At 49.2% G+C, this 25,548-nt stretch overlaps 2 protein-coding genes across 2 annotated transcripts; one reads left to right on the top strand and one right to left on the bottom strand.

Annotated features, from left to right (window-relative positions):
- Positions 1 to 1,663: 1,663 nt before the first annotated feature.
- PLEKHJ1 (pleckstrin homology domain containing J1) lies at positions 1,664 to 12,017 on the bottom strand. The gene is made up of 6 exons (XM_079961033.1): positions 11,863 to 12,017; positions 9,923 to 9,990; positions 8,754 to 8,820; positions 6,493 to 6,583; positions 4,387 to 4,450; positions 1,664 to 3,563 (listed from the first exon to the last, which is right to left on the bottom strand). Exons 1-6 carry the CDS (start codon positions 11,954 to 11,956, stop codon positions 3,498 to 3,500), a joined length of 450 nt encoding a protein of 149 aa, XP_079817159.1. The 5' UTR covers positions 11,957 to 12,017; the 3' UTR covers positions 1,664 to 3,497.
- Positions 12,018 to 12,145: 128 nt separating this feature from the next.
- On the top strand, positions 12,146 to 25,446 carry SF3A2 (splicing factor 3a subunit 2). Its single transcript, XM_079960891.1, has 9 exons — positions 12,146 to 12,286; positions 13,835 to 14,002; positions 14,249 to 14,320; positions 16,598 to 16,644; positions 18,996 to 19,105; positions 20,363 to 20,412; positions 22,048 to 22,188; positions 23,667 to 23,735; positions 24,992 to 25,446. Exons 2-9 carry the CDS (start codon positions 13,877 to 13,879, stop codon positions 25,325 to 25,327), a joined length of 951 nt encoding a protein of 316 aa, XP_079817017.1. The 5' UTR covers positions 12,146 to 12,286; positions 13,835 to 13,876; the 3' UTR covers positions 25,328 to 25,446.
- The last annotated feature ends 102 nt before the right edge of the window (positions 25,447 to 25,548 follow it).

Here is a 25,548-nt window from a genome sequence, read left to right as displayed (position 1 = left end):
TTGTCTCGTTTCTTTTGCAAGAGACATTCAGGTTTCACAGCCAGAGAGGCCTGCGTTCCCTCCTGGGGCCACATGCTAGAGGTCAGCTGAGCGATAAATGCAGGTTTCATCTTTGTAGAATCATAGAATTGTAGTGTTGGAAGGGACCCCCCCCCCTGCAATGCAGAAATCTCAACTAAATCATCTGCGGCAGATGGCCATCCAACATCTGCTTCAAGGCCTGCAAGGAAGGAGAGTCTACCAGCTCCCGAGGGAGACCATTCCACTGTCAAACAGCTCTTACTGTCAGAAAGTTTTTAAAATCTCTTTTCATGTAACTTGAAGCCATTTGTTCCAAGTCCTACCCTCCCGAGCAGGAGAAAACAAGGCTGCTCCATGTGACAGCCCTTGAGATAATTGGAAAATTGAAATTGAAATACTTTATTGTCACTTGTACAACTTGTATACAATGAGATTACACAAGCACTCCCACTCAGCTCTCTTAGTCTTAATTCCCCTCGTTTACTGACTCCGTTGCCCTGTTGTTATCTTTTCATTCAGCAGCTTAACAGCCCCCGGATAGAAGCTCTTCATTACCCTGTTGGTGCAACTAATCCTGCTTCTATATCTTCTGCCTGAGGGCAGGAGATCAAGAAAGTGCCAGCCAGGGTGTGAATCATCCCTGAGAATTTTCCTCACTCTCCCGAGGCAACGTTCTTCCGCTATTTCATCCAGCGGATTCATGGAACAGCCCACAATATCTTGTGCTGTATTCACCACCCTCTGTAGGCACTTCCTATCAGTTGATGTCAAACCAGCGTACCACACTGTGATGCAGTATGAAAGGACACTTTCTATTGTAGAAGGAGATCGTCATGGCTATCCTATCTCCTCTCAGTCTCCTCTTTTCCAGCTCCTTCAACCATTCCTCATCAGGTCTGGTTTCCTGACCCTTGATTACAGTGGTGCCTCGCAAGACGAAAAGAATCCGTTCCGCGAGTCTCTTCGTCTAGCGGTTTTTTCGTCTTGCGAAGCAAGCCCATTGACGGCTTAGCAGATTAGCGCTATTAGCGTTTTAGCGGCTTTTATCGGCTTATCGGATAAGCGGCTTAGAAAAAGGGGGGGGGGGAGGGGGAAAAAACCCGCAGGAACTCGCAAGACATTTTCGTCTTGCGAAGCAAGCCCATAGGAAATTCATTTTGCAAAGCACCTCCAAAACGGAAAACTCTTTCGTCTAGTGAGTTTTCCGTCTTGCGAGGCATTCGTCTTGCGGGGCACCACTGTATCTTGGTCTCCCTCCTCTGCACACCTTCCAGCTTGTCAACATCCTTCCTAAATTGTGGTGCCCAGAAGTGGACACTGGACTCTAGGTGTGGTCTGATCAAGGCGGATAGAACAGGACTGTGGCTTCCCATGATCTGAACACACTGGCTCATTGCAGCGATACTTCTCCCCACAATCCTCCATCTATTCTGGCAAGTGAGATGCAACAGCAGAGTTCAAGCACACCTTTCCAGCAATTCAAGGATGGTGTGACTCAGGAAGAGACGTTGCCTGACCTCCTTCTGCTGCTATCCCAATGTAGTGGGGTAAAAATCCTTGCATGAATGCACTTTTGAATGCAGAACTCGTCCCAGCGTATTCCCACCTCTCTCACACAAAGAAAGGCAAAAAGGCAAACACCAACAAGACAGTAGTTTCGTTTATTAGAGGGGCAAGAAAATCAGTGTGGACATAACAAAAGGGGATCTGGGCATGTCAACAAAACAGTAAAGTTTCTGGTTTAATGCACAGAAGTAATAAAACTGGCCAGTTATCCAGCAGGCAATGGTGTCTTGGGGCAGGAGGGAGTACAGAAGATGAATGTAAACTGATAAAAGTACATTTTACATTTCTACAGCCTCTTAAAAACCTCTAAATATCTAGCCGCCCTTTGTAGCTGGTGATTTCTCTCCCCCCACATTCGTCCCCCAAACTCTGCCCCTTTAGACAATGATGGATTTCACAAGCTCCCATCGTCCATGAGCAAATGGCCGAGGATCGCAGGCTCCCTGGTCTTGTTTCCCCTTCCTCTTTGCAGAAGAGACATTCTTCTGCCTCACACATGCAGCAGTGAAATTCAGCCTCTTAGGGCAGGGTTGGAGAAAGCAGCAGCCCAGCGCCCCCCGGACAGAGTTTTAAGTCTGATATCAGCCAGAGAACCACAGCTTTCAGTGAGTTTTTAAAACGCCTCTAAATTTCACAGCAGATTTTTATATATATATAAAAAATTACATTCAGCTGCCAGTCCCAAAAGTTGGGCAGAGGAAAGAAGAGAGCAAGGAGGGATGGAGAACAAGGTATTTTTTCTATGAGGAAGGGAGATTTCTTCCACCCCAGCAAGCAAGGAACCTGCTCTGGAGTGAGCTTGGAACACAGTTTGGGCACCGAGCTTGGGAAAGTGGCAAGGGGCTCTTCTCAGTTCCCTATTTTGCCAGGCGCAGAGAGCAGCTCTGACGCAGGGGGTGCCAGCAAGGCACAACAAAACGGTAACAGATGGCCGAGCACCTGAGGGAGATAGTCGTGTTGCTGCTCCAGTAGTCTGGCATTCTTCTGTCCAACACCTCCTAGTTCAGGTTTTCCCAAACTTGGGTCTCCAGCTGTTTTTGGAACACAACTCCCATCCCGGATCACTGGTCCTAATGGGAGTTGGTAGTCCAAAAACCCCGCTGGCGACCCAAGTTTGGGAAACCTTGTACTAGGTGAATGCACATGCTTGCTTTGGGAATTAAAATGAATGTGCTCCCAGCACTCCTGTTGAAAATGTTTCCTTACAGAGCAAGTAAAGAGTTGCCCCATCCTGGGTGAGAATTGCTGAGGGCGGGGGGCGGGAGAGGCTCAGGATTGGGAGCAATGACTTCAGAGACACACACAGCCCATTTCACGAGGGGGCGGGCGGTGCAGGGGGAGTAAGTCAGCACCCCAGCATCCCTTGCAGGGACAGCATAGTGGCTCCCACCCAACCCAGGCAGCCGATGGGAAGGTGTGCAAAGCCAGAGCAGGTTACTCAGTGGGGAAACTCCGCCGGGGGTGTTCTGGGTGCACCGCAGATCTCAAATCTCAGCACAAAAGTTGGGAGCAAACCCGATTGGGGATGTTAATGAAAATCAAGCACGATTCCAAGAAGCCCCCTCCCCTTCCTTCAGCTCCAGGAGCACCCTTGCCAATGTTGTTTGTGTGCACATTTACACACACGAGGAAGCACGATTCTGAGCTGAATAGCAGGTTCTCTGCGCCCTGGAAGGAGAGAAAACCGGCAACCGCTGGAGTCAAATCTCTACTTTCGTTTCAACCCCCCAAAGCTAGGAGGAAGCAGGTGGGCGGGTGGCGTCACCCTCTTGACGGCACAAGGGAGGTCCTGCAAGTTCGTGAAAGCAACTCACTCGGTCGGCGTACAGTCCTGACCCTGGAGGCTCGGGGAGCTGCGCAAGGGTGCTGGTGGTATGGTGAGATGCCGGCCCAGATCCAAACGCTCGGGGTTATACCTTCCGTGCGCCCAGCTGGAAGCGGGCTTCCCCCGAGATGCCATACTGCTCCAGGGGATCCTGTGGCGAAAGGAGAGGTGGGGCTTTGAGGGCCAGATGTCACGGCTAAAAATTGGCCACTGTTTCTTTAATGCTAAAAGAACTAAATCAGCGTGAGTCAGTGGCCTACAATGACTCATGTAACCTTTCACCAAAGTGTGTCTGTATATATAGAGTGGTCAATGTTAGTGTTTGGTGTGGGTTGGCTGGATAGTAGAAAGCTGGTTGCGTTTGGTGTGTGTAAAAGCTGTCGGTCATGGTTGGAGAAGAAGACTTTTTAAGAATAAAAGCAGCAATACTCTGCAAGAATACTCTTTCTCAAAGACTCTTTTGTGCCAGCTAAGGTCTGAGGACTAGGCAAAGGAGTAAAAAGGAGGTCAGAACCTTTTCCCTTTTCAAACACAGACACCGGATATCTGGAGATGCTAAATTTGAAAGGAGATACGAGTCCACAGCTCTGTGGCAGACCAGATGCCCTGCATGCAGAAGGTGTCGGGTTCAACCCCTAGCAGGGCTGGGAATTCCCCCGCTGTCCCTGCACCTGAAGCCCTGGAGGAGCCACAGGCAAGTTGGCATCATATTTCTAGGCGCTTCCCAACATTTCATCCTGGGATCCCAATGGGATCGCATCTTTTTAAAAAAAACCATTTGTATACACACATCTGCCTTACTGGGTCCAATTAGGATGAATGGGTCTTCTTGGAGTAAAATGTAACAAACACGACTGCAAACCATAGTATCATGGGAGGACCCAGGGCAGAAACTGCGCCTCCTCGTCCCGGCCATTACTTCCCAGTCTCTGGGTGAGCCCCCTCACCTGCTTTCTGGCCCAGGAGCTACTGACCTTTCCTGTCATCTTCAGGATCTCATTCCGATAGAAGACCAAGCTGCTCCTCATGAACTCGTAGCTGTTGGCAGAAGGAGAACGGATCTGACCGTGAAGGGCAGAGGCAGCAGAACCAGATTTCTAGAGAACATTCACGGCGAGGGTCTTCCGCCCCAAAACAACCCCAGAGGAGCTGATCCAACGCTTCTGGGATTTGTGGTTCCGTTTTTGCGGATGATAAGCCAACAGCTTTGATTATTCGGGGGGGGGGGGCTCTTTAAAGCTCTGCCTCAGGGATGGGGAGCCTTTGGCCCTCCAAACTTCTCCATGTGGCCCTTGGATGTTCTCCCCTGGCCATGCCCCTCACTGGCCCTCCTTGAGACCTTCATTTTGGACTCACCGCTGTCCATTGAGGCACAGCTCAATTCTGCGTCCAGGGTGGCTGTCTACCATTTCTGTCTGAGACCCTCCCTGCCCGCAGACTGTCTCACCAGAGTGGTACATGCTCTGGTTATCTCCCGCTTGGACTACTGACATGCGCTCTCTGTGAGGCTACCTTGGAAGGTCACTTGGAAATGACAACTAATCCAGAATGCAGCAGCGAAACTGGTGACTGGGAGTGGCTGTCGGGACCATATAACACCAGTCCTGCAAGACCTATGTTGGCTCCCAGTACGTTGGTGCTGACCTTTAAGGCCCTAAGCGGCCTCAGCCCAGTATACCTGAAGGAGCGTCTCCACCCCCATCGTCCAGCCCAGACATACGAGGTCCTCCTCCTTCTGGCGGTTCCCTCACTGCGAAAAGTTACAGGGAACCAGGCAGAGGATTTTAAAACACTGAAAATCCAGACAGAAAAGGTTTTTTTGCCCAAAGTTGTTGAGACAATTTGCAAAAAAAAAAAACAGAGGAAAAGTTTTGGTGCTAATTTTAACGAAAATCGCCAAAATTGACACTGCCGACATGGGCTGCGATATGTCTGGATTTCTGCCCGAACACTGCTTCCAACTGCAGTATTCCGGATATGTCCAGGGGGTTCTGGATGTATGGCAACTCTATGACAAGGACTTATGGGACCGCCTCTCCTGATATGCCCCACGGAGGACCTTAAGGTCCACAAATGATAACATTTTGGAGGTCTCAGGTTCCAAGGTGGTTAGATTGGTCGCAACTAGGGCCAGGGCCTTTTCAGTACTGGCCCCGACTTGGTGGAACGCTCTGTCCCAAGAGACTAGGGCCCTGCGGGACTTGACATCTTTCCACAGGGCCTGCAAGACAGAGCTGTTCCGCCTGGCCTTTGGTTTGGACTCAGTCTGACCCTTATGTTGCCCTCCCCTTATGGTCTTGATTTATCGTCTATTTTAAAATGAGGCTGCATTTTAAATGGCATTTTAACCTGTATTTTAAATTCCCCCCCGCCCTTTCCCCCTATTATGTTTTTACTGTGATTTTATTGGTGTTAGCCACCCTGAGCCCGGCTCTGGCCAGGGAGGGCGGGGTATAAATAAAATTTATTATTATTATTATTATTATTATTATTATTATTATTATTATTATGAGATAAGCAGCTATCTGCCTTTTAGAAGACAGCCCTATATTAGGAAGTTTTAAACGTTTGATGTCTTCCTGTGTTATCATTTGTTGGAAGCTGCCCAGAGTGGCTGAGGCAAACCCAACCAGATGGGCAGGGTGTATCACCAAACTCTGATCGTGCCTGGATGGAAAAGGGGGTGGGGAGATATTCAAGCTAACCTGCGCAGAGGGCAAACTTTACATGTGTAGCTCCAGCCACTCTTGACTCTGTCCCTGCCCACCACCGGCATGCGGTGGTCATGGGCCTCTGCTCTTACCTGCAGCAAGGATTCAAGTAGAATAATGGAACTGTAGGGCTGGAAGGGACCCCGAGGGTCATCCTGCAATGCAGGAATCTCAGCTAAAGAAGCCATGGCTGATGGCCATCCAAGCTCTGCTTAAAAACCTCCAAGGAAGGGTGGTTTCCTCTGGGCGCTGCGCAGAGATCCAAGCAGCCTGCGCTCTGTCCCTTCTGGCTGGCAGACACGGTCCCCACCCCCTTGAAAAAATGGGGAAGAAGGGATCCCCAAATCCCGGCTGACCGGCAGGACTCACCTCGCCCTCTGGAGAACTTCGATCCACTCCAAACACTGCTCCTCTGTATCACATTCAAAGAAGTACTTTCTCTCAGGTTCTTCGAGGAAACCTGTGAACAGAGACCCCGAGACATTATCTACTGAACTTTAATAAAATTATGATTGTTGGACAAGGGTTATGGCAAAGCACGAGGGCAGTACAGCTCATGTGGGAAAACAGCTCAAACATGACCCTCCCAAGACAGAGGGAGGCAAGTCAGGATCTCTTAGTTTAATTTACCTCTCAGTGGGTTGTTGTTGTTGAACACAGGTAATGCAAAAATTAAAAAATTGTCCAGTAGCACCTTAAGGCAAAGGGACCCCTGACCATTAGGTCCAGTCGTGGCCGACTCGGGGGTTGCGGCGCTCATCTCGCTTTATTGGCCGAGGGAGCCGGCGTACATCTTCCGGGTCATGTGGCCAGCAGGACTAAGCCGCTTCTGGCGAACCAGAGCAGCGCATGGAAACGCCGTTTACCTTCCCGCCAGAGTGGTACCTATTTATCTACTTGCACTTTGACGTGCTTTCGAACCGCTAGGTTGGCAGGAGCTGGGACCGAGCAACGGGAGCTCACCCCGTCGCAGGGATTTGAACTGCCGAACTTCTGATCGGCAAGTCCTAGGCTCTGTGGTTTAACCCACAGCGCCACCCACATCCTTAGAGACCAACTAAGTTTGTTTTGGGTGCTTTCGTGTCCTTATACCCAGAACAAACTGAGTTGGTCTCTAAGGTGCTACTGGACATTTTTTTAATTTATTTCAACTGCGTCAGACCAACACGGCTACCTACTAGAAAAGGTAATGCAGGGTTTATTCTGCCTCTTTTATTAGGCCTTTTTAAAATGTAATACAGTAAGAATACATTTATGTTAACAAGCCCTATAGAGGGACTATTACTATTCCATTTATGAAATCTCCTCTTTCAGACACACGACTCTTCTTCCCCAGTCTACAACTGGATCACTTTAGCAATAGTTATTAACTCTAGTTGTTTTAACCTGCTGGTCAATGACTCTTGTCTCCCTGCTCTTATTCTGGCTTGTTTTTATAATGATCGTATCTTGCTTTTACAATTTTGCATTTTAGCTCTTTTTAAAATGCTGGTCTACGACCGCAAGAAACTGAAACCGCATTTTAAGGATTGTTTTAACAATGATTTGCAATGGTTTTTACTGATGATTTGTTCATTACTCTAATGGTGGTTTGTAATTGTTTCACTGGTGATTTGTTAATGATTCTATTTGATTTGTGCTCTGCTTGTGGTGTTCTCTTGTGTTACTGTTATTTATGGTCTGTAAGCTGCTTTGCGATTCACTGGAATGAAACATATGAAATCGATTTTTCAGAGCTTGGAAGATCTTCTTGCACCGTATCTGCTTGGGACGCAAGCTTTTGGGTTCCCTGCCTTGCCTCCCAGCCTCCTTCAAACTGCTCATTATCCACCACTCTTGATGCCTTCAGAGTCCGAAACGATGGATTACCCCAGCCAGTCCCTTGAGACCAGTGGTTCCCAAAATGGGCAGTGCTTTCCCTGGGTGGGGGGTCCTAAGAGGGTGGCAAGGGGACCCTGGAGGTGCCAATGACTATCAGACTTTGAAAAACTGTTGTCACTGGATTAAGTTGATCACTTCAGCTGCTGTGACATACATATCCGATCCCTTTCAAAAGCTATCTTCAAAGAAAAACAAGTCTTGTTTTTTGCTGCCTGATGTAGAGAAGCATACATCCTTGATAATATCTAAATTTCTCGCTAAGGCTCTACAAATCCATGCTAATAAACCTAAAAGGGGTATGGGGTAAAGGTGAAAGGGCAGAAATGTCAGTCTCTTATTATTCCCATTACCATTTTTATGTATCTAATGAGATGTCTGCTAAAACACAATAAACTGACTTGACTATCTTAAAACCAGCAGTCACCGTCCCAACCCACAGCAGCAAATTCCAAATTGGCCTGCGAAGAGTTTCTTTCGGCTGTCCTGAAATCTAGTGCAAAGTACATTTGGCTGAGTGACCCTCTCTGAATACTGTGGGTGGAAAGGGGGTAGTTGTGAACTGGAAATGTGTTCCAAATGGGTACAGACACCTCAGAGAGCGATTTGGAAAAATGTTAGATTTGTTTTGATTAGTGACCACTTTGTAAAAAATGGAATACCAATAAAAAAGAGAAAAAAGAAAGAAAAAGCTCCCAGAAAAGGAAACCCCATTTTCCCCCATCTGTCTCCTCAATACCCGAAAGACTCACTAATGGAAAATATTTTGCCTTCTTCTTGGCTGATACTGCAGTGTTCCAACAGCAAAGCACCGATAGGCTGGGGGGAGAGAAAGAGACACACAGATTAATTAATTACTTTCCACATTCGCTCAAGCTTTTTAAAGTAACTACATTGTGCATATTCTCAACCCTGCATTTAATTGAAAGCTGCACAAGGATTTTTCTTTCTTAAAAAAGAAAGAAAAATAAATGAAGAGGGCTTAATAAATTCTCAGATAAACCCTTGTAAAAAGCCCTTCTTTTGTCTTGTCTTCAAGTAAGTTCTACTCAAGAGGAAACTCAATGAAATTAATGGACCCCCCCATCCGGTCGTCCTATCTGTGCACTTCAGTGGTTTTACTCAGAGGGCGGCCAGCGTTGGAGACAACCCCTTTATATATTTTTCTAGATTGTTCTACACAGTCAAATGGTAAATGAATTTTATTAAATAAGCAAAACAAATAAATAGACATATAAAAACAAAGTTGTTTAGAGAGAGATTGGGGAACATCTAGAGATTGCTGGACCCCCTCCTAAAAAAATCCTATTCTGGTTGCTCTCCAAGAACAGGACTAGATCCAGGAGCCAGACTCTTCTAATAAGATCAAGCTCTTTATTAGACTAATAAGTAAAGGTAAAGGTAAAGGTACCCCTGCCCATACGGGCCAGTCTTGACAGACTCTGGGGTTGTGCGCCCATCTCACTTAAGAGGCCGGGGGCCAGCGCTGTCCGGAGACACTTCCGGGTCACGTGGCCAGCGTGACATCGCTGCTCTGGCGAGCCAGAGCCGCACACGGAAACGCCGTTTACCTTCCCGCTGGTAAGCGGTCCCTATTTATCTACTTGCACCCGGAGGTGCTTTCGAACTGCTAGGTTGGCAGGCGCTGGGACCGAGCAGCGGGAGCGCACCCCGCCGCAGGGATTCGAACCGCCGACCTTTCGATCGGCAAGCCCTAGGCGCTGAGGCTTTAACCCACAGCGCCACCTGCGTAAGAGTTTATTCTAGGCACTGTCTTCTCATCATGCTCCTACCACCTGCCACAACTTGCCAGAGGACCTCATCACCTGAGGACTAGTAACCTGAGCAGGCTTCGCATCATTATTATATCTGGCAAGGTTGCTAGTGGGTAATTTCCCCTGCAAGTAGTGAGCAAAAATACCTCGGCCTCATCTGTTCGGAAGTAGAAGAGAAAGTTGACGACCAGTTTCACCAAACGCTTCTTCAAGGCTGCGGAGAAAGACGAGATGGAGGGAGTTGTTTGAGAGCTCTTGGACACATACTGTATTTTTCGTTCTATAAGACGCACTTTCCCCCTCCTAAAAAGTAAGTGGAGATGTGTGTGCATCTTATGGAGCGAATGCAGGCTTCGCGGGCTATCCCAGAAGTCAGAACAGCAAGAGGGATTGCTGCGCAGCGCTCCCTCTCGCTGTTGTAGCTTCTGGCTTAGCTGCGTGAAGCGTCCGCAGGGCAGCGGGGATCCTTCATCCCGCTCTCCTGCAGAGGCTTTGTGTGGCTATCCCTGGCTTTTGCGGGAGGTGGGGGAAGGGACAGAGTGCGCGGCCCTGTCCCTTCCCCCACCTCCCAGAAATGCCCCCAAGAGCCGCGCTCCCTTTAAAGAGCGCACGGCTCTTGCGGGAGCATAGCTGTCAACTTACAGATTTGAAAATAAGGGACCAGCAGCCTTGAAAATAAGGGATCAGCAGCCAAAATAAGGGATTTTCTGAGCACAGGTATGTTCAGCTTCTGAGCCCCTCCGAGCCAAAGGCAGAAAGCCCAGCCAGCAGCCAAACGAAGCCTCAAGCGGGGGTTCCCACCCAGCAAAGGGGATGCAGCAAGGAAAACCACCGTCACCTCTCCGCTGGGAAGCGCTGAGCAAAGGCGAGTCCCCAGGCAACGCGGCCGATTTGATTGGCACAAGGCATGCAAGCTCCACCCCCCAGTCGTTCTTAGACTCCTTATTGGGTGAGCAACGCAGCCAAGCAACACAGTTGGAGCCTCCCTCCTCCCTGGCCGGCAGAGAGGGAGGGAGAGGAGCTGCTTCCTTTGAAACCCGGGAAATTTAAGGGACGTCATCAATAAGGGACATCAGCGGGACACGGCGCTGGGATAAGGGACTGTCCCGCCAAATAAGGGACGCTTGACAGCTAAGTGCGGGAGGTGGGGGGAAGCTAGGAGGCTTGCTTTCGCTGAAGCCAGGAGAACAAGCAGCATTGGTGCACACCGATTGGTGCAAAGAGGCTTCGCTCAGGAGGCTCCTTATTTCTTGTTTTCCTCCCCTAAAAACCAGGTGCGTCTTATGGTCGGGTGCGTCTTATAGAGAGAAAAATGCGGGGTTTTTTTGTAGCTCTGTGATTCTTCCATTGTGGAGGGTTGGACTATATGACTCTTGGCGCCCTTTCCAACTGTACAGTTCTACGATGTCCAAGGTTAGGAGAGCGAAGATGAGCTCCTGCGACCTCAAGGCAGATGTTCCCACAACTGGTGATTTTTACTAATTCAACCCTCCGCCAAGGGTCATGTGTTTCCCAACCTTGTGCCGCCAGCTGTTTTTGGACTACAATTCCCATCATCCTTTGCCACTGGTCTTGCTAGTCAGGGATGATGGGAGTTGTAGTTCAAAAACAGCTGGAGGCACAAGGTTGGGAAACAGTGATCTAGCCCAACCACCCGCACGGCAGGAATCCGAGCGGATGCATCCAGGACAGGACATCGCAATACGCTGATGACAGTCAGAGCAGAACACATGAGGGAATGTAAACACCTCTGGGCAAGCGCGCAAAAGAAAAAAACGGAGTAACAGGATCACAGAACGGTAGAGTTAGAAGGGACCATGAGGGTCATCCCGATCACCCCCCTGCAACAGTAAAGGTGCTAGTCCTCAGTGAGGACGAGACAAGCTCCCCCCCCCCGGGGTTGGAAGTTCTGCTACCACCCCAACCCAATAAACTCTGATGACGCCACGGGAGCCGCCGCCTTTTCCTCCTCCTCCCCCACCCCCGGGCAGGCGTGACGTCACCCAACCCGCCTGGTGATGTCACGCCGCGGTGTTCTCTCGTGACGTCACCCCTCCCCCCCTCCATGCCTCCTCCTCCTCCTCACCGCTTCCCTTCTTCGGGGCGCGCATGAGGACCTCGGCCGCCTTCTCGGCTGGCTGCCGGGAGAGAGACAGCAGCTCCCGCTCGTTGTACCGCATCGCCGCCTCCTCCCCCAGCCCTTCTGGCCCGCTCGGCTCTATGGCTCGCGAGCCTCCCACTTCCGCTCTACTTCCGCCCTGGCCTTCGGGAAGAGCCGGAAATCCTCCTTCCGCGCAGGCGCAGGCGCGGTTTCTTTCCCTTTCGCTTCCGGCCTGCTCCCGATATAGCTTCCGGGTGACGTTGGAGGACTGACCCGGAAGTGCATTCCTTGTGGCGCGGCGGGCCGGCTCCGTTTGGCTTCCGAAGGAGGAAGAAGGCCGAGGAGGAGGAGGAGGAGGAGGAGGAAGAGGAGGAGGAGGAAGAAGAAGAAGCGGGGGCGGCCGAAGCAGGTAGGGGGGAGGGACACCCCCCCAATATTGGCAGAGCTGTCAGCTTTTCCCTTTTCTTGCGAGGAATCCTATTGGGAATAAGGGAATATTGGCTAATTAGGGTTCCCAGCGTTGGCCGAGCTCAAGAGCCTCCAGCATTTCTCCGGTGAAAAGAGGGACGCCCTATCCCATCTTCATCATAAATGTATTATGGTTATATTTTAATAATAATAATAATAATAATAATAATAATAATAAAATACCCCACCTGTCTGACTGGGTTGCTCCAGCCATTCTGAGAGACTTCCAACATAGGTAAAGGTAAAGTAAAGGTACCCCTGCCCGTACGGGCCAGTCTTGACAGACTCTGGGGTTGTGCGCCCATCTCACTTAAGAGGCCAGGGGCCAGCGCTGTCCGGAGACACTTCCGGGTCACGTGGCCAGCGTGACATCGCTGCTCTGGCGAGCCAGAGCCGCACACGGAAACGCCGTTTATCTTCCCGCTGGTAAGCGGTCCCGATTTATCTACTTGCACCCGGAGGTGCTTTCGAACTGCTAGGTTGGCAGGCGCTGGGACCGAGCAGCGGGAGCGCACCCCGCCGCAGGGATTCGAACCGCCGACCTTTCGATCGGCAAGCCCTAGGCGCTGAGGCTTTAACCCACAGCGCCACCTGCGTCCCTGACTTCCAACATAGATAAAAACAAAACATTTTTAATACTTCGCTATGCAGAGCTGCCTTCAGATGTCTTCTAACGGTTGTCTAGTTACTTATCTCCTTGCCTCAAGGGTCGCATAACTCCGCACCCTCCAACATTTCTCCGATGGAAATAGGGACATCCCAAGGGAAAGCGGGACATTACGGGAACAAATCAGAAACCAGAGCAGCTTCTGTAAATCCAGAGTTGTCCATGCAAAATAGGGACCCTTAGAGGGTCTGCGTCTAGCCGTTTCATCGAGTCTACTCAGACCCAGAGTCTGCGACCCAGAATCTGTACAGTGCTTTATTTTACAATCATGAGTACTAGAAGTTTTTAAAAGCAAGGAAGGGAGAGACTTTTATGCGGATGTTAGTTCTACCTGGAGTCGAAACCACTGAAGCGAATGGATACGAGTAACAGGCCCATTCATTCCCATGGCTGTCCTTGGCCGGGGGGGGGGGGGGCGGTCTTAAAGCAGAGGTCGGGTGGCCCATATACCAGGGATTCTTAAGCTGCAGCTCCTGCCTTGCAAGTGGGGTTGGTGGGGTTGGACTAGATGATGACCCCCTAAGGGGACACTTTTGACTCCACAGTTCTACAATTCTGTGGCCTAACCCAGATGGGCTAGAGTTAGGAAACGATCACAGCAGTGAGAAGAAAGTTTTCATGCAAGGTGGCTGGTTTTGACGCTGGCAGGGGACTGGGCTCCAAGCTGGTAGTGATCAGCAAAGTGGTCGTCTCACTTCCCCCTGTGCTCACCCTCAGACCTACGAAACGAACCCTGGATTGCCATGAATTGAAAGCAACCATCCTGGGAGCTAATAACTTGCATTCTCTCTCTATCTTTGCCACCCTCCCCCTACAAACCAGCTTTTTCTCCAGGATCTGTTTTGAAGCTCTGGATCGTCCACGATGGATTTCCAGCACCGTCCCGGAGGGAAGACAGGGAGCGGAGGCGTCGCTTCCGCCTCAGAGAGCAACAGGGACCGCCGGGAGCGGCTGAGGCAGCTGGCCTTGGAAACAATTGACATCAACAAGGTGGGATTACTCGTCCGTAAAACAGGAAGGTCCACCTACCGACAAGAGGAGTGTTTTACGTGTGGGAAGGCGAGGACTGGGTGCCTGTGTGGGCTAACAAGGACCTGCTACTTGATATATTAACGTGGCTAATATTAATGGAGTATATTTAAATGAAGAGATAAACATTTGGGAATGTGCACTTGCCGTGTATAGGTGTGGCTTCGAGTTCTCCCTGCTTACCGTCATTTTTTCCCTTTCCTCCAGGATCCCTACTTTATGAAAAACCACTTGGGCTCTTATGAATGCAAGCTTTGTCTTACGTTGCACAACAACGAGGTGAGTGTTCACTGCCCCCCACTTTTTCTGTTCTGTTTTACGCCTGCACTTCCATCGTTGCCCCAAGAGCAACTGGAAGGCTTCATATCTTGCCGCTACCCAACATAAAGGAGCTAGGTAGACCCAGAGGCCTGACTGACTCTGTGTAAGGTAAAGGTAGTGGGGATCCCTGACCATTAGGTCCAGTCGTGGCCGACTGGGGTTGCAGCGCTCATCTCGCTTTATTGGCCGAGGGAGCCGGCGTACAGCTTCCGGGTCATGTGGCCAGCAGGCTAAGCCGCTTCTGGCGAATCAGAGCAGCGCACAGAAACGCCGGAGTGGTACCTATTTATCTACTTGCACTTTGACGTGCTTTGGAACTGCCAGCTGGCAGGAGCTGGGACCGAGCAACGGGAGCTCACCCCATCGTGGGGATTTGAACCACCACCCTTCTGATCGGCAAGTCCTAGGCTCTGTGGTTTAACCCACAGCGCCACCAGCATCCCAGCTGTGTAAGGTAGCTTCCTGCATTTCTGTTTAAATCAGCCATACATTCAAGGTCATGAGGACTGGAATCTTACGAGAGAGGGAGAGAGAGACAAACTGAAGCTCAGTAGCAGAGATCTGTTTTGCACACAGAAGATCCTGGTTCAATCTTCAGCATCAGTAGAGCTGGGGAAAGACTCCTGTCAGAGCAGCTGCCCATCATTGTAGACTAGGGTTTCCCAAGACCAGCGGTCAGGGATGATGGGAATTGGAATCCAAAAACCTGCTGGAGACCCAAGTTTGGGAAGCTCTGCTGTAGAGAGTAATGAGCTTGGCGCAGCCTATAAGGCAGCTTCCTCCAGTCCTAAAATGCAAGGGCATCAGGCCTGTTAGACACCTTGTTTTTCTTTGAAGGTGACTCGGAAACTACAACTAATCCAGAATGCGGCAGCTAGACTGGTGACTGGGAGCGGCCGCCGAGACCATATAACACCGGTCTTGAAAGACCTACATTGGCTCCCAGTATGTTTCCGAGCACAATTCAAAGTGTTGGTGCTGACCTTTAAAGCCCTAAACGGCCTCGGTCCAGTATACCCGAAGGAGCGTCTCCACCCCCATCATTCTGCCCGGACGCTGAGATCCAGCGCCGAGGGCCTTCTGGCGGTTCCCTCATTGCGAGAAGCAAAGCTACAGGGAACCAGGCAGAGGGCCTTCTCGGTAGTGGCGCCCGCCCTGTGGAACGCCCTTCCATCAGATGTCAAAGCGATAAACAACTACCTGACATTCAGAAGACATCTTAAGGCAGCCCTGTTCAGGGAAGTTTTTAACGTGTGATATTTTACTGTATTTTTGGTTTTTATGGAAGCCGCCCAGAGTGGCTGGGAAGGCCCAGCCAGATGGGCGGGATATAAATAATAAATTATTATTATTATTGTTATTATTATTATTATTATTATTATTATTATTATTATTATTATTATTTTACATTTTGATTCTTCGGATGGCTTCTATCCTTATTGCTGTCAGCCATGTTTGTATGGAACCATGGGGTCTGGTGCCTTATTTTGCTTTTAAGGAGGGCTCTGTAGCTCCATGGTAGAGCATCCAAGGGTCCCAGGTTTCGACCCCAGCACCTCAAGGTGGGCTGGGGAAAAGTCCCTGCCAGAAGCCACAGAGAGCCGCTGACAGTCAGTGTAGCCAGCAACAAGACAGTTGGTAGAGCATGAGACCCTTAATCTCAGTGTTGTGGGTTTGAGCCCCATGTTGGTCGAAAGATTCCTGCATTGCAGGGGATTGGAATGGATGACCCCCGTGTTCTCTTCCAACTCTAGGTAAAGGTAAAAGGACCCCTGACCATTAGGTCCAGTCGTGGCCGACTCTGGGGTTGTGGCGCTCATCTCGCTTTATTGGCTGAGGGAGCCGGCGTACAGCTTCCGGGTCATGTGGCCAGCAGGACTAAGCCGCTTCTGGCGAACCAGAGCAGCGCACGGAAATGCCGTTTACCTTCCCGCCGGAGTGGTACCTCTATCTACTTGCACTGGTGTGCTTTCAAACTGCTAGGTTGGCAGGAGCTGGGACCGAGCAACGGGAGCTCACTCCGTCGTGGGGATTCGAACCGCCAACCTTCCGATTGGCAAGTCCTCTGCTCAGTGGTTTAGACCACAGCGCCACCTGCGTCCCTAATGCTATTATTCTATGACCCAATAGCCAGGAACATTTGGAGGCTCCATGTTGGCTGATGTAGTCAATCCTGAGCCGAAGACTTTGGCCCCTTGTTCCTAATCCATTTGCTTCTGCCTTTCCTTCCTACAGGGAAGTTACCTGGCACACACTCAGGGGAAGAAGCATCAGACCAATTTGTAAGTTGCTAACTCTGTGCTCATCTTTGTCTTCTTTACACTTACTTTTATTTAAATCTTCCCCTTCCCTGACATGAGAAGCAGAATTTCCTTACCCCCCCCCCCGCCAAAGATGGAAGAATGCCTTCTGCTTAACATTCTGCTTAAGCATTCTCACCCATTCTTAGACCAGGGACAGGGAGCCTGTGGCCTTGAAGATACTGCTGGAAGAATGCCTCAGTTTATAAGAGGCATTCCCTCTCCTCTTCTTAGACCAGTCATGGGGAAACCAGAGGTTGCATTCCAGCCCCCAGCAGCCAGCACAGGCCAATGGGATTTGGAGTCCAGCATTATCGCGGGGCCTGCAGATGTTTCCCAAACGCTGGCATAGATTTATTCTATAGGGCTTCAGTGTCCATTGAGGGAGGGGGAATGTTCATTGCTCAATTCGGCTTTTAAAGATAGCTGGAAGCAGCTGCAATGGTTTGAAAACCAGGCATTGGACTGGCTACTGTGAGAACAGAGTGCTGGGTTGAATGGGCCCCAGTTGGCCAAGACAGATAAACTATGGAACTCCCTGTTGCAGGAGCCAGTTTGGAAGGCTTTAAAAGAGAACGGGACTAATTCATGGAGGAGTGGGCTGTCAATGCCTGCTAGCCACAAGAGCCATGCTCTGCCTTCACAGTGAGGCGCAAGAGTGCTTCTGAATCACAGTTACTGGAAGTCACAGGACTGGCGAGTGCTTTTGTGCTAGAATTCTGTTTGCGGGTTTCCCACTGGCCTGATCCACCAGTGCTCTCCTTAAATACTCTTCTGGCATTCTTCACTTGCTGTCACTGTGGGGTAAGGGACGTCCTGAGAAGCTGGAAATGCTCCTTGCTTGAAATGTGACAAGGAAGGCCATGTCCCTCTTCTGGCAGACATGCAGCCTTTGGGGCAGCTGAGGAAGGTATCCTTTAGACAGCCCTCCTCCACACAATCACAAGCTTTCTTCCCGTGGCAGTTCAGAGAAGGAGCCTGCCTTCTCTAAAAAGACAAGTGTGCTTTTGTTTCTTTGGTATACACAGTCACGGGAAAAAGAAAGTACAGCCTCTTTGAATTCTCTGGTTCTACATATCAAGGCGTAATAACAATCATCTGCTCCTTAAGGTAAAGGTCAAGGGACCCCTGACCATTAGGTCCAGTCATGACCGACTCTGGGATTGCGGCGCTCATCTCGCTTTATTGGCCAAGGGAGCCAGCGTACAGCTTCCGGGTCATGTGGCCAGCAAGACTAGGCTGCTTCTGGCGAACCAAAGCAGCACACGGAAACACCGTTTACCTTCCCGCTGGAGCAGTACCTATTTATCTACTTGCACTTTGAGGTGCTTTCAAACTGCTAGGTTGGCAGGAGCAGGGACCGAGCAACGGGAGCTCACCCCGTCATTGCGGGGATTCGAACCACCAACCTTCTAATCCGCAAGTCCTAGGCTCTGTGGTTTAACCCACAGCGCCACCCGCATACCTCCTTAGCAGGTCTTAAAATTAGGTAAATACAACCTCAGATGAACAACAGCACATCACATATTACACCGTGTCATTTATTTAAGAGAAATAAACCCAAAATGGAGAAGCCATGTGTGGAAAAACTAAGTACACTCTTACGGCTTCCATGGGAATTTAGAGGCTAAGTTGCTGACAGGGGCTGCTAATGAAATGCCCGTGCTTAATTGATCACCAGCCAGTGCGCCCACCTCAATAAAAGCCGAAGTTCTGGCAGTTTGATGGTCTGGAAAATTCAGGTGCATTATGACACAATGCCAAGGAAGAAAGATATCAGCAATGCTCTTAGAGAAGCAGTTGCTGCTGCCTATGAAACTGGGATGGGCTATAAGGCCACCTGCGACCAATTTAAAATCCATCGTTCTACAGTGAGAAAGATTACTCAAAAGTGGGAAACATTCAAGACAGCTGCCAGTCTTCCCAGGAGTGGACGTACCAGCAAATTCACCCCAAGGTCAGACCGTGCGATGCTCAGAGGAATTGCAAGAAACCCAAGAGTTTCATCTCAGGCTACACAGGCCTCAGATAGCATGTTAAATGTTAAAAGTTCATGGTAGAACAAGTGTGGTTTGTTTGGAAAGGTTGCCAGGAGGAAAGCCTCTTTTTTCCAAAAAGAACATAGCAGCACGGCTGAGGTTTGCAAAGTTGCGTTAAGACTTCTGGAACAAAAGTCGACTGGGGGAGGTTAGTGTGTCTGGCAGAAAAATAATTAAGCAAGTGTCAACAGTAGAGAGCTTCCTACGAAAAAATCCTGCACCCCCCTCCTCCTCTCCCTGGAGTTATTTAAAAGCTGTTTTCCCTCTCCCCCACACCTCTTTCTCGTTTTAAAGAGCTCGTCGAGCGGCTAAGGAAGCCAAAGAGGCCCCCGCCCAGCCTGCCCCTGAGAAGGTCAAAGTCGAGGTGAAGAAGTTTGTGAAAATCGGCCGGCCGGGTTACAAAGGTAGTGCCCCGCTCTCTCCTTGGGGCTGAGTTTTCATCCCCTGCCAGATAAGGCTAACAGTGTCTGCTAGCTAGAGTGGCGAGGCAGCAATGTTTCTGGCTACCAGCTGCTAGGAGGGGGAGAGGGCTTCTGTGTTCGAATCCTGATCGCGAGTTTCCCAAAAGAGGCATCGGGTTGGCCGCTGTGAGGACAGGGTTCTGGGTTGGATGGCCCATTGGCCTGATCCTGCAGGCCCTTCTTATGTTCAGGTCCTGGCAGGCCGCCTAGACCACTTTGTAGCTGTTGTGATAAATGAGGGGGGCTGTGTTTGTGTGTGAACACACTTTAATGGCGTTTCTGCCACCCGGCAGCCCTGATTCTGCAGCCAGGTTCAGTTACGCGAACACTGTTCCTCTGTGTGTTTTTCTTTGCATGTTGATGCTAGGGCTATCATCCAAAAGCAGTTTGAAGTCCATATTGCGATATCAGTTTCATAATTTAGGGCCTGGCAATATATTACAAATTGTGATGTGTGCGCGAGTGTGTTTGTTATGCAAAAATCACAGTGTGGGGGAAACTGTGAAGCCAGCCAATGCCTCTATAGCTCCATCCTTATTCCAGACATTGTGATATATCAGTATACCACAACGTTTAGCTAGTGATATATCACAATGTTAAAAGTCAGATCCCTCCCAGCCCTAGTTGGTGCTGACTTTAAAAGTCCTAAACGGCCTCGGCCCATTATCCCTGAAGAAGCGTCTCCACCCACACTGTGGTCCAGCTCCGAGGGCCGTCTGGCGGTTCCCTCCCTGTGAGAAGTGAGATTACAGAGAACCAGGCAGAGGGCCTTTTTAGTAGTGGCACCTACCCTGTGGAATGCCGTCCCATCCGATGTCAAGGAGATAAACAACTGTGACTTTTAGGAGATACCTGTAAGCAGCCCTGTATCGTTTGATGTTTTAAATTATGTTTTTAGATATGCTCTAAGCCACCCAGTCAGATGGGCAGGGTATAAATAAAATAATAATTATTATTACTTATTCTGAGTAATGGGGACAGGCAAGGATCCTCAAGAAAGTCTGACGTCTCAGGTACGAGCAAGCAGTGCCATGCACTTTCTGAAGCGCACTCATGAGGTCTAGAAACTTCACTGTCCATTTTTAAGGCGGAGGCTGGGTGCACTCCTTTCAGGCACACACAGCCGCCAAAGCCAATGCGCTCTGTGCCTCTTTGCAAAGCCATACTAACCTCCACCTTGCCTTCTTTTTTGTCCTTCAGTGACCAAACAGAGGGATCCAGAGATGGGACAGCAGAGCCTCCTCTTCCAGGTATCTTCATCTACCTGTTACCTCGCAGCGACTTTGATGTCGCCAGGGCAAAACCATCCCTGTTGCCAGCGTGACTTAAGACAGCTTATTAATTCTGAAATATTTTTGCCCACCCCACTTCCCCTCCTCCCTCCTTGTCCCTGACCTGGGAATAGCCAGTGTGGTGTAGTGGTTAAAGCAGGGGTTCACAAAGTGGGTGGGGCTGCCCCCAGGTGGTTGTGGTGGGATTACCTGGGAGCTCGCTAAGGGGCGAGGGTGCTGCTGGAGGTGTAAATTACTATCAGAATTTGGAAAACTGGTATTGCTGGATCAAGCTGATCAATTTTGTTGAATTAACCTAAGTAGTTTTAATTGGATTTCGAACAAACGGACAATTAATGGTTACTGTTTCGAATTTTTTTGCCTTATTATCTTTCATAGTAAGTTTTGCAAACCACTATTCTGAATAACAGGGACACCTAGGGTTTGCTGATCAGAAGGTTGGAGGTTCGAATCCCCAAGATGGAGTAAGCTCCCGTTGTTCGGTCCCAGCTCCTGCCAACCTAGCAGTTCGAAAGCACGTCAAAGTGCAAGTAGATAAATAGGTACTGCTCCGGCAGGAAGGTAAACGGCGTTTCCATGCGCTGCTCTGGTTCGCCAGAAGCGGCTTAGTCATGCTGGCCACATGACCCGGAAGCTGTACGCCGGCTCCCTCGGCCAGTAAAGCGAGATGAGCGCCGCAACCCCAGAGTCGGCCACGACTGGACCTAATGGTCAGGGGTCCCTTTACCTTTACCTTTCTTCTGAATATTGTTCTTTATACTGTAGGGATGAGTTGATGGATCCAAGGGGACAGTGCTCCCCCCAAAAAAAGAAAGTTTGTGAATCACTGGGTTAGAGTGTCAATCTCAAGACCAGGGGAGACACCAGAGTTCAAGTCCCCACACAACCAAGAAGCCTACTGGGTAACCTTGTGGGGGAGGTTGTTATAGGGATTAAATGAGGAGGAAAACACTTTAGTATTGTTTATTCCATTTATTTCATTATTTGTTTCATTCATATGCAGGCCACTATCAAAGGATCTCAGGGCGGTATACAACCTTCGAAACACATTGCAAAATATAACTAATAAAAACATAATTAAAACATAGATAAAAAGCATAGTGACAGAAATCCTAAAATAACAAAATAGTCATCATAAAACAGTCCCCCCCCCCATTTACAGGCTATGAATTATTTAATGGCCACAGGCCTGGGTAAAGAGGAATATTTTTGCTTGGCGTCAAGACATGTAGTGATGGCGCCAGGTGGGCCTCTCTGGGGAGACGCATGCCACAAAAGGGGAGCCACCACAGAAAAGGCCCTGTTCTTGTGTTGCCACCTTTCAGCCCTCATGAGGAGGAGGCACAGGAAGAAGGGCCCCAGACGATGATTGCAGGGTCTGGCTGGTTCATATGGGGAGACACAGTCCCCCGTATGTATAGGTGTGTGAGTGTATTTATGTGCAAAGATAAATGTTTGGGGAGCCACCGCAGAAAAGGCCTTGAGCCTTTTGGAGAAAAAGGTGGGATACGAGCACTATCTATCGATAAATGCATATTCTTGGTTGATGTGGGGAGTAATTCCTAAATCCAGCAAACAAATTTAATGGCGCAGATCGATTACCCGGAGATCGCTGAGAGCATCATGCCCAGACATCGTTTTATGTCCGCATACGAGCAGAGGATTGAACCTCCCGACCGGCGCTGGCAATATCTGCTGATGGCAGCAGAGCCCTACGAGACCATCGCTTTCAAGGTGAGCGGTGCTTCCGCTATCCTCTTTGTTTAGTAGGCCATATACTGTATTTTTCGCTCCATAAGACACACTTTTTTCCTCCTAAAAAGTAAGGGGAAATGTCTGTGCGTCTTATGGAGCGAATGTGTGGTCGCTCGCTGGCTCCCTTTCCAGCCCCGGCCCCTTGCCCCGGCCTCCATTGTTGAATGTTCTGCAGACGGAGGTTTGTTTCCCCAGCGACATGTGACTTGGCTGATTAGATGATCTGTCTGGAAACTGTAGAAACTGCTCCCTTTCCTAAAGAAGCTGCAGAACAGTGAGTTGAACCCCATAAAAACAGGATTTTCCCCCTTTGCAAAGTAAGCTTGACAACTTTGAGCTGATCCTCAAAAAACAGGATTTTCCCCCTTTGCAAAAGAAGCTGCACAACTGTGAGCTGATCCCAAAAAAAGGGCTTCCCTTCTCTAAAAACTAGGCACGTCTTATGGTCAGGTGCATGTTATGGAGCGAAAAATACGGTTTTTTAAAAAATAAAAAGTGGGGAAGACCTGGGTGCGAGAAACAAAATTTGGTTGGGGATTTCAAAAGTGGAACTGGGCTTTTTATTCCGAGACTTGTGCGGAACCAGAGAGGGGCTGCTTCGCCCTGGGTGGAAGAAGCTGTACCTGACATGAAGAAGCATTTAGTATATGACAGTTTCCGACATCCTGAAAGCGCCCCCGTCCGCAGACGTGCGAGGTTGGGCTGTTTGGCCGAGGGTGAGAGCCAAAACGAAGTTCTAAGAGGCAAGATGGGAAACCTTGGGGTACATTTTCTATCTTGGCAATTGATTTATGTACGGCTGGTTAGAGCATGGTGCTGATAATGCCAAGGTTGCAGGTTTGGTCCCCGTATGGGACAGCAACATATTCCTGCGTTGCAGGTGGGGTGGACTAGAGAATTCTCTTTAAAAAAAAATTATTAGCTTTTTAACACATCATTTTCCACAGTAATTAAACATACTTTTACATCTTATATAGTTTTTTTGACTTCCATCAATCACATCTGAAAATTTTCCAATCTATTCACTTAATATACATTTTTTACTTTCACTATTACATTTAAATCTCATAAATAATATCTCTATTCTTTCTCCAGTTTGCAATGTTTCATATATTTCCCCTTACAAAACGTCTTGTAGTCCTACTAGCATAATTTGTTGATTACAGTTGCTTTCAAATAGTTCGTATATTTCTTCCAATCTTCTGTAAATCTCTGGTCATGCAGGTTTCGAAATCTTCCTGTCATTTTATCTAATTCTGCGGACTAGAAAATTCTCAGGGTCCCTTCGAACTCTACAATGGCGTGGTTCTAACTTCTACAGTTAAAATGGCTGATTAAATCAGATGTCCAAAACAAGTTTTAAAAACCTACCAGCGTGCAGATAGCGTTATATTCTGCTGTTGTATGCGCTTTGGCTAAGCGATAGACATTCTTACTAACGCTTTCCCTCTGCTCAGGTGCCAAGCAGGGAGATTGACAAAGCCGAAGGCAAGTTCTGGACCCACTGGAACCGAGAAACGAAGCAGGTAAGCGGGGTCTGGGGGGGGAGGGAGCAGGGCTGGGAGGGTCTGGAGCCACTGGCCAAGCAGTGCTGCTCCGACTCTTCAGGATTTCGGATTTGCGGGAGAGAGAACCTTCCCTGTAAACAGACCCCTGTGTTGCAATACAGTGGTCCCTCGGGTTAAGTACTTAATTCGTTCCGGAGGCCCGTTCTTAACCTGAAACTGTTCTTAACCTGAAGCACCACTTTAGCTAATGGGTCCTTCAGCTGCCACTGTGCCGCCGGAGCACGATTTCTGTTCTCGTCCTGAAGCAAAGTTCTTAACCCGAGGTACTATTTCTGGGTTAGCGGAGTCTGTAACCTGAAGCGTATGTAACCTGAAGCGTATGTAACCCGAGGTACCACTGTATAGACAAGCTGAACAAAATAACACAACACGATGGCCAGTATCAATGGCACTAAACACTATTTATAGGCTAATACAAATGATCAGAAATTGCAACCAAAGTCTCTAAATCTTCTTCACCAGTTGCGGTAGAATAATTCAAAAGTTTGATATATACATAATCCGGAAACTCTGTTCCGGCGATATTTGGTGATAGATTCTGTATATATCGAGCTTTTGAATTATTCTACCTCGACTGGTGAAGAAGATTTAGAGACTTTGATTGCAATTTCTGATCGTTTGTATTAGTCTACAGGTGAAACTCAAAAAATCAGAATATCGTGGGAAAGTTCATTTATTTCAGTAACTCAACTTAAAAGGTGCAACTAATATATGAGATAGACTCATGACATGCAAAGCGAGATATGTCAAGCCTTTATTTGTTATAATTGTGATGATTATGGCGTACAGCTGATGAAAACCCCAAATTAACAATCTCAGAAAATTAGAACATTAAATGAAATCAGCAAAACAAGGATTGCAAATAGAGCAATATTGGACCTCTGAGAAGTAGAAGCATGCACATGTACTCAGTACTTGGTTTGGGCTCCTTTTGCAGCAATTACTGCCGCAATGTGGCCTGGTGTGGATGCTGTCAGCCTGTGGCTCTGCTGAGGTGTTATGGAAGACCAGGATGCTTCAATAGCAGCCTTCAGCTCTTCTGCATTATTCTTTTCCACAATATTCTAATTTTTCAAGTTTCATCTGTATAAATAGTGTTTAGTGCCCTTGTTATTGGCCATCGTGTTCTGCTATTTTGTTCAGCTTCCCTGGAGATGAAGCCAGGCTCACCTACTCTTGATGGTAACTCTCTCTCTTCCTCTCTCCTCTCCCAGTTCTTCCTGCAGTTCCATTTCAAGATGGAGAAGCCTCCAGCCCCACAGAGCATCCCTGCTGGGCCGGCCACCGTCAAGAGGCCCCCGCCGCCCCCGCTCATGAACGGCCTGCCCCCCCGCCCCCCGCTCCCAGACTCCCTCCCCCCGCCTCCTCCCGGAGGGATGGCCATGCCCCCCATGCCGCCCCCCACGGGACCCGTCCCCATGCCCCCAGGCCCACCGCAGCTCCCGCCAGCTCCCGGCGTCCCTCCCCCCGCCCCCCTGCCCCCCATGCTGAGACCCCCGCTTCCCACGGAAGGGCCCGGCAGCATCCCCCCACCGCCCCCCACCAGCTGAAAAAGCCGTTTGGGGGTTTTGTCGCGGACTTCCTTCGTCTCCCGGTGCCTGCTTCCGACGTCTGTTTTTCTCGCTCTCCCCACCCCCTTTTTAGAATAAAAACACACACTGGTTTGGAATCCTGTATCTTCATTTAAAACAAGTTCCTCCATTTCTGGAATTGCCTTTTGTTGCGTTTACGAAATCATATGCTGGCTTCTAAACTTCTTTAGCAAAGGGCG

The sequence above is a fragment of the Podarcis cretensis genome (assembly GCF_951804945.1).
Source record: "Podarcis cretensis genome assembly, chromosome: 18".
In the NCBI taxonomy this organism is placed as follows: domain Eukaryota; kingdom Metazoa; phylum Chordata; class Lepidosauria; order Squamata; family Lacertidae; genus Podarcis; species Podarcis cretensis.
The sequence above is the reverse complement of the archived record's forward strand: the minus strand, read 5'-3'. Positions and strand labels throughout refer to the sequence as shown.

Coding starts and splice junctions, on each gene's coding strand:
- PLEKHJ1 (XM_079961033.1), bottom strand. CDS start 11,956: ATGCGGTACAACGAGCGGGAGCTGCTGTCTCTCTCCCGGCAGCCAGCC. Junction 6,584..8,753: donor AGGCAAAATATTTTCCATTA/GTGAGTCTTTCG, acceptor CTCTGTTCACAG/GTTTCCTCGAAGAACCTGAG. Junction 4,451..6,492: donor GAAGTTCTCCAGAGGGCGAG/GTGAGTCCTGCC, acceptor TTCTGCCAACAG/CTACGAGTTCATGAGGAGCA.
- SF3A2 (XM_079960891.1), top strand. CDS start 13,877: ATGGATTTCCAGCACCGTCCCGGAGGGAAGACAGGGAGCGGAGGCGTC. Junction 16,645..18,995: donor AAGAAGCATCAGACCAATTT/GTAAGTTGCTAA, acceptor CTCGTTTTAAAG/AGCTCGTCGAGCGGCTAAGG. Junction 23,736..24,991: donor GGAACCGAGAAACGAAGCAG/GTAAGCGGGGTC, acceptor CTCCTCTCCCAG/TTCTTCCTGCAGTTCCATTT.